We start from the raw sequence: 14,304 nt of genomic DNA, 5'->3' as shown, positions 1-14,304 counted from the left end.
ATGTTTTTATAATGCAGTACAATTTGGTATCGTGTGCTCATTAATAAATCTCAAAAATAGTAGCTAAAATTCCTGAATTTCTTGGCGAGAGTACAATGGAGGCTTCCTCAAAAGACTGAGCCAGCGCCTCTGTCAACAACAACAACACCTCGAGGGAGGCAGACCATTAGTGTTGTTGTTGCTGTGGATGACAGGTGGTTGCCACGCCATTAAGTATTCACACACCGTCCACAGATACAAGCTCTTGTGTTATTATCATGTGCAGGTGTTATCTTGAACGAGAGGAGAGTTGTGGGGCGTGGGCCCAGCAGCAGCAGACAGTGAGAGCCACACCACGCTCTTGTGTCTGTCATAGACACTCTGGAGGCTCTATGGGTTTATAACTCTATGGGTGACAGAGCATCTGGTCTACATTGTGGCTTGTTCAGCTTGAAGTCGTTGCCCCTTGTATGTGTTACATTTGACCTTATGAAGTAGTGGTCTAGATTAATATCCTCCAAATTGTTGAGTATAATTGATAATAATTCATTGGGCCAAGGGTCAGGCAGCCAGTGTATATATACATGTTTGGCTTATACTGAAGCCCTCCCCCCAAAGTCAAACTACTGACTCTCCTCAGGATGCAACCCCATAACAAACTGACTAACTCCTGAGTACCTGTGAACTGATAGGTGAACATAGGCATTAGGGAATAACGTGCCCAACTATTTCTGTTTTGCCTGGGATTTGAACCCAGAATTCCTGATTGTAAGTCAAGAATGAACCTGACTGTACTACTGGGTCTTGATGAGATCACCCATGTTGTATCTGGTGTACAGTGTTGCTAGTTCTGTGGCTCTCAACCATTCCTGTTATGAAAGTTGACTTGGTTCTGGGATTGTTTTTGTCTCCTGGTGTTGAATACAGTATTCTCCAAAGTAAATATGTCCTTTTGAAGGTGTGGTCTCCATTTTGGGATTCAGAACTCCAAATGGCAATACAGTATTTCTTATGCTTGCTGGGAGTGAATTGAATGAACTGGCTTTTCTCCCCATGACCTTAGTGTGTACTTGCACTGCCATCTGGTGGTGGCTAGTGTTTTTAGTTTGTAGTTGTTCAGTTTTCAATAGGTTCAGAGAGGAGTCTTGGCAATTTTGTAATCTTGATGCTTTAGTTTGAGAGAGTTTTGAGTGATTTACAGGGGTTGTGTGTTATAGCCTTTGTTTATTTCATTGGTGTGATAAGCTATTCTCTTCACTGAGCTCCCTACCCAGTCTGTGCTGGTCAAGACCTGAAAATTATCATGGGTGAAGTGTGAATTGCTCAGATGCAGAATGTATCTGTTCTCACAAGTTTGGCACTCAGAAAGAGGATTTAATTTAACTGAACTCTATTTATTCAAGCTTATTGCAAAATTGGATACCTTTGTTCCTAAGTGGTTACATAAAAGTATTTAGTGATGTGTATTTTGACATTGATTTGGCCTGGTTGGTACAGCGATGGCCTTGTATGGTACAGGGTCGACGTTCAATCCACATTGGTCCAAGTTGTTGGGCACTGTTCCTTCATCCCATCCTCATAACCCAGATCCTTGTCCTCGTATCCATTCCAATTACTGTACATTATAATCACACCAATTGCCTTACCTCGTGTATTTGATTTCAGGAAAGGTGCTGTATTAATCATCAGACATGTTGACCATCAACTTGTATGGTGATTCCCCACCATTGATATTACCCCAAGACTCGGATCAAACTGTGGAGGAGGTTGTAATTGCTGCTGCTCGTGTGCTGCAAATTAATCCTCTTTGTCGTCATTTATTTGGGCTGCGAAATGCTACTAGTTCTTTGTGGGTTGGACTGTCAAGAAAAATTTCAACTCTGCCTCAACATAGCAATTTGCAATTTCGACTGCGATTCAAAGCCCATTCCCTCGAAAGACTGAAGTCTTTGGACCCAAATGCATTTGAATATTTCTTTCATCAAGTAAGTATACTGTACAGTACTGTACAGTATTTATTTGCCTTTAAATAGGCAAACTTGTCAATAGGAACCCTAGTATAGTATTTTGTATTGTATCAGTCAAAACAGGAAAAGAAAATTGAAAATATTAAAAAATGGCAAATTCAAAATTCAAATATTTATTCAGGTAAATAAGACTGTAAGACATACAGTGGAACCTCGGTTACCGAATGTCCCTCTTTACAAATTTTTCAGGTTACGAACTCAATTGCTTCATAAAATTTGAATCGGTTTACGAACTTTGCCTCGCTTTGCGAGTTTGTTGATACACATATGGGTCGACCAAGCACGTGGTTCCTGGTGGCATGGGCGACCGTTAAGGTTCGTGTATATATACATGAATCTTAACGAACCTGGTCTGTATTATATAAATGCATTTTAAATAGGTTACCTGAAAAATAATGCATAAAATAATAAAGGGGAGATTAAAACTACCTTTCATGTTCAACTTCTGAGAGTAGATTTTACTATACATTATGATACTGTATTTAAGTATTTGGTACATTATAGTGTACAGAGAATCCGTAACTACTATCAGGTTATGTTCTGAAAGGGTGGTTTGTAAAGCATTTATTTGGACTGTGGAATGAGATTTTTCATAGGTGCAAAGTTATAAATGGGGGATGTGTTTCTGGACCACCAAAAGTCCTCACAAAACCAACTTTTTGGGATGTATAATGTAAAAAAATGCAGCATATTATTTATCTTGAATGATGGAATTAGCAGTCTATGAACAGTGAAGAGGTCTAATTACATAAATAACTAAAAATAGCTGTATAATGTATTGGGAGTCAACCATTTGTAATTTGTAACATGAGTAAACACTTCCCGGCCTCCTTCCATCACCAACCCATGGACCCCAACCTACCAACAAAGTAAACACAATGTGGCCTTATTCAAATCATGTGAGTTGGTGGGTCACTGAAGACTTCCGAGTGCTGCCACACAACATTGTCATTTTCCCAGAAACATCACTCACGAAGAATCCTCACCACCTCACTCCTGACACCCACCACCACCCCCACTCTTGACACCCACTACCCCTACTCCTGACACCCACCACCACCCCACTCCTGACACCCACCACCACCCCACTCCTGACACCCACCACCACCCCACTCCTGACCCCCACCACCACCCCACTCCTGGCACCCACCACCACCCCACTCCTGGCACCCACCACCACCCCACTCCTGGCACCCACCACCACCCCACTCCTGGCACCCACCACCACCCCACTCCTGGCACCCACCACCACCCCACTCCTGGCACCCACCACCACCCCACTCCTGACACCCACCACTCAGTGGGAATTTATTCAAATGCAGTGTACTTCAGTCCTGCTGAAGAAATAGCCCCTCACATTGCTGCTGTTGATTGATACCAAGAGCTGTAGTGTTAGGTTTAATAGTGTCCCTCAGGCAATTAAAAAATTATTTACCTCCATTATTTTCTCGAGCATTGGTGATTCTTGGACTTTATGTATACCAGGAGCTACAAAAATTTATTGTTGTGCCCTTACTACACAGTTATTAGAGAAAATATTGAGGCCATACGATTGAATCCACATCTCTGGACTTCACAGGCGCACATACTACCAACCGAGCCATGATGTGCTCGTGGGTTCGATCTCATTGTTTGGCCTCAACATTTTCTTATTTCATTGTGCTCCTCTAATTCAATGTGGAATATATATCCTTAACATAAGTCACAGATTACAAGTTTGTTAAATTAAATTAATTTTTCTTGTAAGATTGCAATTATCATTGTGGAACTCATAAATTCATAGTTTTCTTTTAAATGTCACTCTTGTTTCTGAATGTTATTGATCAGGTACGGGCAGATTTCCTGGCTAGTGAGATCCCGCAGCTTCTTAAACATCCTGAAGATGGCTTGGGATTAGTCGTAACAGACATTCTTCTCTATCTGCTGAACAATCCTGGTACCTATTTTGTCTATATATTTAGTTTTATATTTAATTATGTTTGTAAATTCTAGAATATTAAAATATAAGTTACAGCATTTTCTGGTACATATAAAATGTACCAAATTTACAAGGATATTTTTCGGATTATTATTTTTTTGATTATGTTTCATCATATATTTATTGAAAGTAACTTTCAAATGGTTTTGTAGGGGAAAATATATGATTTTGTTCATGTCAATACTGTATATATATTTTCGGTTGGTGGTGGGCCAAAGATGTGCATCCTATCTGCCGACATATATTGGTACATTTTTTAATCTTTTTATTCAAGGAAATTTAATTAGCTAGTTTAGCTTGTGTTTTGGCAATTCACAAATTGTGTCTAGCCTAAACTAGACCTGTATCTTTGAAAATCGCTCGTGAATGCATGGATGGGGACACGCTAAAGAAATTATTCACGACATTCATGAAACTGAAAATAGAGAATGTAGCAGTGTTATGGTCCATATCTAAAAAAAATCACAGGAACAAAATAGAAAAGGTGCAAAGACATGCTACCAGATGGCTTCCAGACCTAAAAAGAGCAAGAACTATGAAGAATGATGAAGTACAGTATCAAAAAGGCCAAAGCTGGTACTGTAGATAAAAGTAAAAGAGGAGATAGGATGACAATATACACAATTTTGACAAGAATCAACAAAGTTGATAGGATTTTTAAAAACTTGCAATGTCTAGAACAAGAGGCCAGACATTCAAGCTTAGAAAGCAAAGGTGCTGAAAAGATGTCCGAAAAATATACAGTATCAAAGTTTTACGAACAGAGTTGTAGAAGGTTGAAACAATGAGAGTGAGAACATGGTGGATGCCAAAACAAGCAGTAGTTTCTTAGCATCATGTGACACCACACTTAGGTAATTAAATCCATACAGTCAGTAGGTTTAGTTTGTTTATTATCATTACTGTATTGTAATTACATGCATACAGTCAGTAGGTTTAGTTTGTTTATCATCATTACTGTATTGTAATTACATGCATACAGTCAGTAGGTTTAGTTTGTTTATCATCATTACTGTATTGTAATTACATGCATACAGTCAGTAGGTTTAGTTTGTTTATCATCATTACTGTATTGTAATTACATGCATACAGTCAGTAGGTTTAGTTTGTTTATTATCATTACTGTATTTCTTTAAAAAATTAAGGTTAATCAGAAAGGTAGGCCTACGCCTGAGGCCAACTGTGCATAATCTTGTCAAATGGACATGGCAGGACTTACTGTAGAAAGCAGCTGATTATCCTGCTCCTGGAATTGCATTTACACTACTCTTAGTATATCTATTTCACCACATTAGTTTGCGGTCAGTATTGTTTGCCTACACTAATAGATATTTTAACATGAATAGTAATAAATTAATAATGGAGACAATTTGTGTAATTATTTATAATTTTTTCTTCAGGTAAGAAGGTGGGTGACATAGATCTTAAAAGCTTCATACCAAAAGAGCTTAATGGAATAGCAAACAGATTAAATGTAAAGAGAAATGCTGAGAAATTAGTGGAGACGTGTCTGAAGAAGGATGCTGCATACGTTCGTGAACGCTACCTCTACAAGGTAAAAAAGGATGAAATTTGAATGACGTGGCCCCTAAAGCTGCATATATTGATTAGTACAGTATTGTAAAGCAAACAGAATCATTGAAATGCTGCTTGAAGAGTGTAACATTTTATTCATCAGCTTCAGTAGGGTAATTTGTATAAAAATTTATATAGCCTGCAGTTCATTAAAGAAATCATAGGTTGTGAAAATACTATATTTCATATTAAAATGTGCTTGCCATCAATCTTCTGATTTTTTCATCAGTATTATGTTGAATTAACGATAATGTTAAAATCTTGTGCACTAGGAATGAGATTCTACACACAAGGAAAATGCTATTGTTCAGTGTGTGATAATTACTGTATGTATTATTCTCTCCTTTCTTGTAAGACTCTCCTACCTTTTTAAGTATACAGTAATATAATGCATGTGATATGTATTTTTGTGATTTTTAATGTATGATAAATATTCCCCAGGTTGAAGAGAGTCAGTGTAGCTATGGAAGTGAAGAATATGTCTTACAGCAAGATGAAGCTGGAACTGCCCTCCATATTAAGCTAAGCATCGACCCTTACCACCCAGACCAGCCGGGTCTACGTTACTGTTATGCAGCACAGAAAAAAGGGGTGAGTGTTTTTATTTAAATTATTATGAACTAGTTTATACAGAAATAAGTCATAACATGGCTGAAACAAATAATCCAACCATCACTTGTGAAAAAAAAGTGACATTGTTTTACTGTACCCTCGCCAAGTCCTTTTTTCCATGTCTATTTCCTTTCCTTCTGTGTTTAGTGTCTGTTAGGCCTTCTGCAGTTGCCTTTGCAGTTGCCACAATCGACTTGATAATGGTCCAGGACGGACCAAAATGTCGTGATCTCCTCAATTTCTAGTGTCTGGTTTGGTCAACATTTTTCACCCACGTTATTGTGACATTTCATCTGCTTTGGCCTTTATTCTTATGTTCGGTTTCCGTGCTTTACTTCTCTACTGTCTCCCTCGCCACCTCTCCCCTCACCATACTCTCTTGGCTTATATTGCTACTCCTTTTCATTCCTGCTATATTGTGACTTGATAAGGATCTGGAGTTATTTATAACATGTTTATAATTAATGTTGAATCTCATAATTTATTCTTTTCAGAGCACTGAACCATTCATCCTAATGCTGTAGGTTGTCAATATTTTGTTAAATAAATTGTAATTTATAAAAAATCACTAATATAAAAGACAAAATTGGGCATTGAGGACATTGAAACACTACAGTACAGTATTTTCAGAATAGTCTTTCAGTTGCTTCCTCGAGCCATATACCCATGTGGGCCAACACTCCTTGATTGTTGTTCCTGTGTTGTTGATCCTGTCATATTGACAGGATCATTAGCAAAGTTCCCTGTCACTGTGAGGAAGTCTGATGTGTTTTGTGTTCATATGGATACATGTCTCGGGTATGAACCAGGGATGGGGGGGGGGCAGCTCAGATACTGGTACAGTACTGTATATCTAAATATAAACAAAATCATTATCTTTTTTCATTTGGGTAAAATATGATTTTAAACTGTGACAAAACAAACAAATTTATGATAGCATATTCTCATTACAAGGCATGGACACATCTCTGCCGCTTGGATGATTTGGTATTCGTATCAATCCGCTCCCAGGATTTGACGGCAGAAGTTTCAAGAAAGACAGGAGTGCCTTGCTACTTTAAGCTGCAGACAATTGATGCACTGGAATCTTTCGTTGGCTGCTTGAGTGGGTATGGTATTACTCCTGATTTTGTAAAGTAACATTACTTGTGTTTTTTTTTTTAGATATTATCATCAATTCATTTCATACTTTTATGGGGTAGTAAGGCATTTGCATGGAGAAAGAAGAGTAATACAGTAATGTATAGGAAAGATGATTATATATATATAAGTGCATAATGAAATCACAATAGTGTGATTACAAAAAAAAATCTTTGGAACAGTGAGATGAACTCTAGTCCCGGATCTCTCCATATGTCTGCACTACCCACTAGTGCAGATGCAATACTGTACTAGTATGCAGTACCCACTAGAACACAATTTACAAGCTGTTCATGCCCGTGCCACCTCTTGGGGGAGCTTAATCTATCAATCAATCTAGAACACAATGTGTGGTGACCCAGAATGTGAGTGATTCCATCACACTGTTCCAAACATTTTTTCATATTATGTGAGTCTGTCTTTCCTTCCTAGAACCCAAGCAGGTGTAAGCTGGAGGTCTTGAGGCTCCTTTTGAGCTACTCTACTTGGTTGCTGTTACATGTTTCTCCTGATTGCTAGACTTCGGGGAACAGGGATCCTAGCAGCATCCCACACAACCTCTCCCCAGCATCCCTGAGGGGGTGATGGAATAGAATGTGGAACTCCACTGATGGACCTCTGTAACCAGCTATTTCACACTCTGCCATCTTCTCGTGTTCACAGTGCGTCTTCTTCCTCAGCAAGCCATCTATAACTCTTCATTTTGGGTAAATGAGCTCACTCACCCAGCGCACACTATATACTCTGCTTTACTCACCCCTGTTGCACCTTGTGCAACCACACTAGCATAAAAAGGGGAAGCTAGGATACCCCTTCCTGTAGGCATAGTAATCCACCTCGGCCATGGCACCACACTGACAGTCTCATTGCAGGATCTCTCAAATGTTCTGGACAATCAGCCTCTGTGGGGTTAATTAATAAATAACACTGGAAGGAGGGACCAGAAACACAAATATTCATAAGAAGTAATATAATTATAGAAAAAATTACACGTTTCATTAGTAGCCTGGCCTCAAAGTTGAATTTAAATGGCTCAATACTCATTAGGCTACATTTGGTGCTTTGAATTCAAATTCTTAGGTTAAACACAAGCACTTCTCGAACGTCAAAAAAGAAATTAAAAGCTAAAAATTCTAAATCAAAATTAATAAGGCTCGCTTTACTTGGCAAATACTTAAAAATCAACAGCAAATGAATCGGTATCACTATCCCTTGCTAGACATCTCAGAAATAATGCAACAATAACCATAACCTTTGCCCGAAACGCTATGCGTACTAGTGGCTTTAGGTATTGTATGTAATACCTCTATCTGTAAATCAAACAGAATGTTTATACTGTAACTCTGCAACTATGTATGTACTTTTCCTAAATAAATTATTATTATTATTATTATTATTATTATTATTATTATTATTATTATTATTGTTATAAGCAAAAATAATCATTTATGTCAATGAACACAATATAATATGCACCATTCCTAAATTGTTACTTGGAACAATACTAATTCAAGGGGAATAGGGAGAGAAACTTTACTTAACCAAACATATCCTTGGCGCAGGTCAGCTGGCTGTCCGTGGTGCCCTTCATGCCTTGAAGTGCTGTGATGGTGCACAGAAAACGTAGCTGCTTTTGACGCTCACACGAATGTCTCCCAGGTGTAATAGGCTATCACACTGCTTTACTACTAGTCTTAATGTCTTTCACTGGGTAATTAAAGTCAGGTTTGCTCTTGCATACAACAATTTCACTGCACTCTTTACCTCAGCAATATCAGACCTGGGCAGAGATTGTCCTTGAGAAATGTGGTACACTACACTCAAAAGTAAATTGAAGAGTGGCCCCTCACACAGGTCCTCTACACAATGGAGTCCGCTCAGCTGAGAGTCTGACGTCATTCCTTGTTGTGTGGGGGACTTATTCCCATTGCAGGTAATATGAAAGGTAAAATTACTTCAATTACTATAAATCTTTTGGCTAATAATATAGCACTTTTTCTGTGCTATCCTAGCAGGTGCCTTCCTACCCAAGGTCTCTAAATAATTTAGGTTTTTATTAGTTGTTTAGTATATAATTGTGTCATTGACTTGAACATTCCATTAACCTATTATGTTCATTTAGTAATGTCGTTTTGTTTGTGTAGGTACTACCGATTGATGTGTACGTGGACTTTCGACCTGTGCCGAGAGCTGCCAACGCCATCTCTTGTTTTCTTGCGTACCAATAAATGTCATGGACCCGTTGGGTAAGGTTCACGATGACTGATTATATTTGAATTGTTGTCTGGGTAGTGAACACAGTATATTTGTAGAATAGACAAGAACACAAAGAAACTTCAGTGAGTGAGTGGACAGTAGTACTGTACTAGAAAATGGAATTCTCTTGTAAGTATTATTCTTTCATGCATTATTACTTATTATTATTATTTTAGTTAATATTGCAAATCACAGTTTTTTATTCAGTTTTTTTATATTAAACTGTCATCTGAGGACCACATAAAAAACATTGTGTGAGGAGAGGAAAAGGTGATATTATCACTACGTACTAAATAGCAGCAGAAATCGATAAAATTGACAAGGAAGAATTTTGAAACCTGCAACTTAAAAAACAAGAGGACATAAGTTCAAACCTAGAAAACAATCTGTTGAAAGAGCATAGTATAAAGTTTACTTCTGTAAGCAAGTGGTAGACAGATGCAAAAAAGTTAAGAAAGAAGGTTGTGGACGCCTAAACCGTGGGTAGTCTCAAAGCGTCATATGGCAGGGTAAAAGAATACTGGGAAGACAGAACACCACGAGCATAACTTTCATTGTGTAACTACACTTAGGTATTTACACTTTCATTATTACATTGCATAACATATTCTCAAATTGGCACCATTTGTTCAACATATTACAGTATAAAGCTCAATTTGTAATTTTTCAGCACAGTACTTTAGGTTTAGTGAATACTTGTCTGAATATGAAATCTGCCATATTTCTTCAGGGCATTATAGCCTACTAATTTGTAGCCTACGACTATTTGTATTTGTTTTTGATTTTGTAACCGAAAAAATAGTATTTGCTAACATGATTTATCTACATTGGTAAGCAATTCAATAGGTCTGCCCATTGTATAGCAAATATGGTATTTATTTATTTATTTACTGTATAATAATTTGTATAATAATTAATTCATATATATATAAGTAGATACAATGGGTTGTGAAAGTAAATTTGTTAGTGATTAAATGGTACATTCTTGCAAAGCCACTAATGTACATAGTGTGTTATTGGTTCTAGCTTAAATAAAGCTTTGCTGAAAAAGGATAATGGTGACCTGTTTTACTATACATTTATCAGGGAAAACCCTTATGTTGCAGGAGTGCATTTGCCGCCCAAAAACTTCAAGACAAAGGAGGGGGTGAAGTTGGTGTTGCATTGTTGCGGGAATCCTCTACCGACTACGACACTTATTATATGGACATAGTGGAGGAAGCTAGTAAATCACAAGTATCTTATACGATTTTGAAAGAAGGAAACAAGGTTAGTATTTTACAGTGTGTTGATATTATTTTGTATAAAATCCATTTATTTGGAAAGGCTGTTTTAGGAACCCTACATTGATCACATAGGGTGCAGCATCATAAGATTAATAGCTTAATTCTCTAGAATATATATTAGTGTTAAAAATAATAATTAAAAAGATTACAGAATTTATATAAATTGTATCTTATAAGTGTTTAAAAATGTCAATGTTGTCCATTTTGATAATAAAACCATGGGTTTTAATTTTAGGGAAGGCCTCTAATAAGCATTATATGTAATATATAACCCACCCTCCACACACAAAATGAAATGAAAATGACAAAGTTTCAATTCATTCTGGACACTTATGAGGTCAATGCAGGTCCAGAATGGACTGGAACATCGTCCTATTCATTTAATTTCTTGTGTGTGTGGGTTGGGTTATTTGTCTCGGCCACATTAGTGTGACTTATTCTCTGCAATGCATGCAAATTTTGTATTTTAATTTGTCTCACTGATGTCATAAATAATAGTTATTTATAAACAAATTCATGGTATCATTACAATATAAATTGTATAAACAGATATTTATATTTTTTTATAAAGCAACTAATCACTTTCAGTACAGTGTTTTGGGAAAATGGTTGTAGCTAAATATTTGTTTAGTTAGTTTATTATGCACCCCGCACCTGTCATGTGAGCTGTAGAGGAACCAACCTAACTTATCAAGTCCAATGGTTAGAAAACGTTAATATTTTTGAGTCGTTACTTTTCTTAATATTATTGCATTTGCATTGCAATAACGTAAAAAACTGCAACCTAATAGTTGAGAGGATAGGTTGCATGCTGACCCCAGGCTGGCTCCCACAACATTCCTGGGAAAGCAGAGCATTGCTTAAGGGGGTGACTGAGTGGTTGCTCCTAATCTTAGCATAACCTGAGTCGAGTCTTATCCCAATTAATTAAAATTAACAGATTCTGCTCTTGTGCTTAATTTCTTAATTTACTTAGCTTTCAAGTAATGGACAGATTACTGAACACGCACACATTTTTCAGTTCCGTTTGAAAGATTCTGAAGTTCTATATGATAGCCTATCCAGTATGATGAAAGAATTTAAGATGTCTGCAAATCCTGCAATCAAATTTAGTCGAATTTTGCCAGCATCAGACTATGACAACTCTGTACAGCTTCTGCTGTGTGCTAGTCGTGATAAACATATTAAAATCAACAATGAAACAGGACCTAGGGTAAGTATTATCTTTTGAGCATTATCAAGTAGGACCTTGGGTAAGTATTATCTTTTGAGCATTATCAGGTAGGACCTAGGGTAAGTATTATCTTTTGAGCATTATCAGGTAGGACCTAGGGTAAGTATTATCTTTTGAGCATTATCAAGTAGGACCTAGGGTAAGTATTAGCTTTTTAGCATTATCAAATACAAAACAGGGTCAGTATTACCTCTTGCTCATTTTACCATGAATATAAATTTTTTGATTGTTCATGAGACGTGTTCACTTGTATTGATATTTCTGTAACTTGGGATAACCCTTAACATTAGGTCTGGTGCAGCTTTCTTAAGTTGTAAATCTTATATTTGAAGTTTAATTAAAGTTATATTTGAAGGGCTGCCACTGTAACATGTTCTCTGCTAAAAGTCTCTAATTCTTATAGTTTACTCCCCTTTACTAATACATGTACTAAATTAGATAATGAATTGAAATTTTGGTGATTAGTTAAAAGGGAACTCCAGTGCTTTTATATACAAATGATTTATATACATATAGTTTGCCATGGATGTTTCCTTCAAAGAGGGCGGGCATGACACTAGCCTCCAGGCAACTTAATCTAAACATAACAGCCTATTTTGTACTGTACTCCTTCAATGGTCATCATGCTCATATGTAATTCCCCAATTTCCATTTTCATGATATCCAATGGTACCTTCAGGGATTTTGGAATAGATTGGACAACCTAATTTGTTGTTTGACCTTGTAGGACAAAATTATGATATGTACTTCACAGCGTCGGGAACAGGAAGCCTGTACTTGGAGTCATATTGAGGTTTCCCCTCGGTCAAACTATTGACATTCCCCAGGATGCAACCCCATAATAGTTGCCTAACTCCCAGGTACCTGATTTCTGCTATGTGAGCAGTGGCCTGCTATGTCCTCGTTGAGAATTGAGCCACTTGTCATGGGAGTGGTTGGTCTCGCCTGCCTCTGCACACTGCTAGAAAGAGATGATGCAAGTGTTTGGAAGGGCTGAGTCATAAAACACCCAGGCATGTGTTCAGAAAATGTGTTCTTTTGTAACCCTTTGTGCTCATACACTAATGCTAGTCTTGGAACGTATTGATCGCACCACCTGTAAAGCAAGGTGGTATCCCGCTTTTGTTTAATTTTACCCAATAAAAGTATTAAAACATGACTAACTACCAGTATACTAATAACTGCACTTTTTTCTGTCCTTGATCTTAACCCAAGTGGCCACAATTGTACATAGAAAGTACATTTCATTTCCTCCATGCCAGTGTTGTACATTTAAGAAAAGCATGATTGTGGTAAAAGGCCTGACACTGTCATTCTTCTTAATCACCTGTGAGGAAGGGGGTTAATAAATCGGCTGACAAAAGGATCTGCCATATATTCTTCTGTTTCTTTATTCAGTAAATATGTATATTTTATATTTTCATAATCAAAATACCTCTGTTTTCCCTATCAGGTAATAAGTATGAATCACTTAACATCTGCGGAGGAAAATATATTTCGGGGAAGATTCAGTGACTTGATCCGGGCTCAGTGGACGGCACAGAACAACAAAGAAGTTGCTGTAAAGGTAAATAACATTTGTATTTCAAATGTTTGAATAATACACTTAAGGGGCCAGGAGACTGATTTCTCAACCTTCCTCAAACACTCAAACTTTTTGTGCATAATCTGTATGATAAATCTCCAACTTTTAATAATGCTTCAATATTATAACATGAACAGGAAAAACAAAAAATTATTTAAAAAAATTGAAAATTTCACAGTTTCAAATTAAGCCGACGAATTTAATATTTCATCAATTTTTGTTTTATACATTATGGGCTCAGAATGGCATATAACGTTCATTTTCCTCAATTTAAAATTGAGTTTGAGAGTATAGTTACTGTAAAAAAATAGTCACTTTGGCCTTCAAAATGTGTGCAAAATTTAGACGCATAAATTTGTAACTCCCAAAGTTATGGGTTAATGAATAAACACTATTGAAGAAACCTTAGAACTAAGAATTTTGCACATATGTAAAAATGGTTAGAACTGCTCAGAAACTTAATTTAACAGCTTGTCTCAAAATTGAAAATCCTGTTCCTGGAGAGAAATGAAGGTAAACTTCTTGACAATAAATATAGTAGTTTGAATTTGTCATATCTTGTAAGTTTTAATAAATATTGCTAGGCATTCATACTCGAATATGTGACAGTTGTAGGTCAATATGTATTGAAA

The 14,304-nt window shown here is 36.9% G+C and overlaps 1 protein-coding gene across 7 annotated transcripts in view; it reads left to right on the top strand.

Moving 5' to 3' along the window:
• The first annotated feature begins 81 nt into the window (after nt 1-81).
• LOC123769874 (tyrosine-protein kinase hopscotch) overlaps nt 82-14,304 on the top strand; it is a 34,109-nt gene continuing 19,886 nt past the window's right edge. For 2 of the 7 annotated variants that reach the window (XM_045761284.2, XM_045761279.2), the window contains exons 1-9: nt 82-1,964; nt 3,834-3,942; nt 5,385-5,539; nt 6,001-6,150; nt 7,126-7,280; nt 9,456-9,557; nt 10,674-10,836; nt 11,875-12,066; nt 13,541-13,654. In XM_045761284.2, coding sequence (XP_045617240.1) covers nt 1,671-1,964; nt 3,834-3,942; nt 5,385-5,539; nt 6,001-6,150; nt 7,126-7,280; nt 9,456-9,557; nt 10,674-10,836; nt 11,875-12,066; nt 13,541-13,654 — 1,434 coding nt within the window. In that variant the 5' untranslated portion in view covers nt 82-1,670. Of the gene's footprint in view, nt 1,965-2,195; nt 2,322-3,833; nt 3,943-5,384; nt 5,540-6,000; nt 6,151-7,125; nt 7,281-9,455; nt 9,558-10,673; nt 10,837-11,874; nt 12,067-13,540; nt 13,655-14,304 lie in introns of all 7 variants that reach the window. The other 5 variants (XM_045761280.2, XM_045761281.2, XM_045761283.2 and 2 more) reach the window with 5 other exon arrangements.

Source organism: Procambarus clarkii, chromosome 45, assembly GCF_040958095.1.
Source record: "Procambarus clarkii isolate CNS0578487 chromosome 45, FALCON_Pclarkii_2.0, whole genome shotgun sequence".
NCBI lineage: Eukaryota > Metazoa > Arthropoda > Malacostraca > Decapoda > Cambaridae > Procambarus > Procambarus clarkii.
Note: the sequence above shows the minus strand (reverse complement) of the source record. Positions and strands in the feature narration are given on the sequence as shown.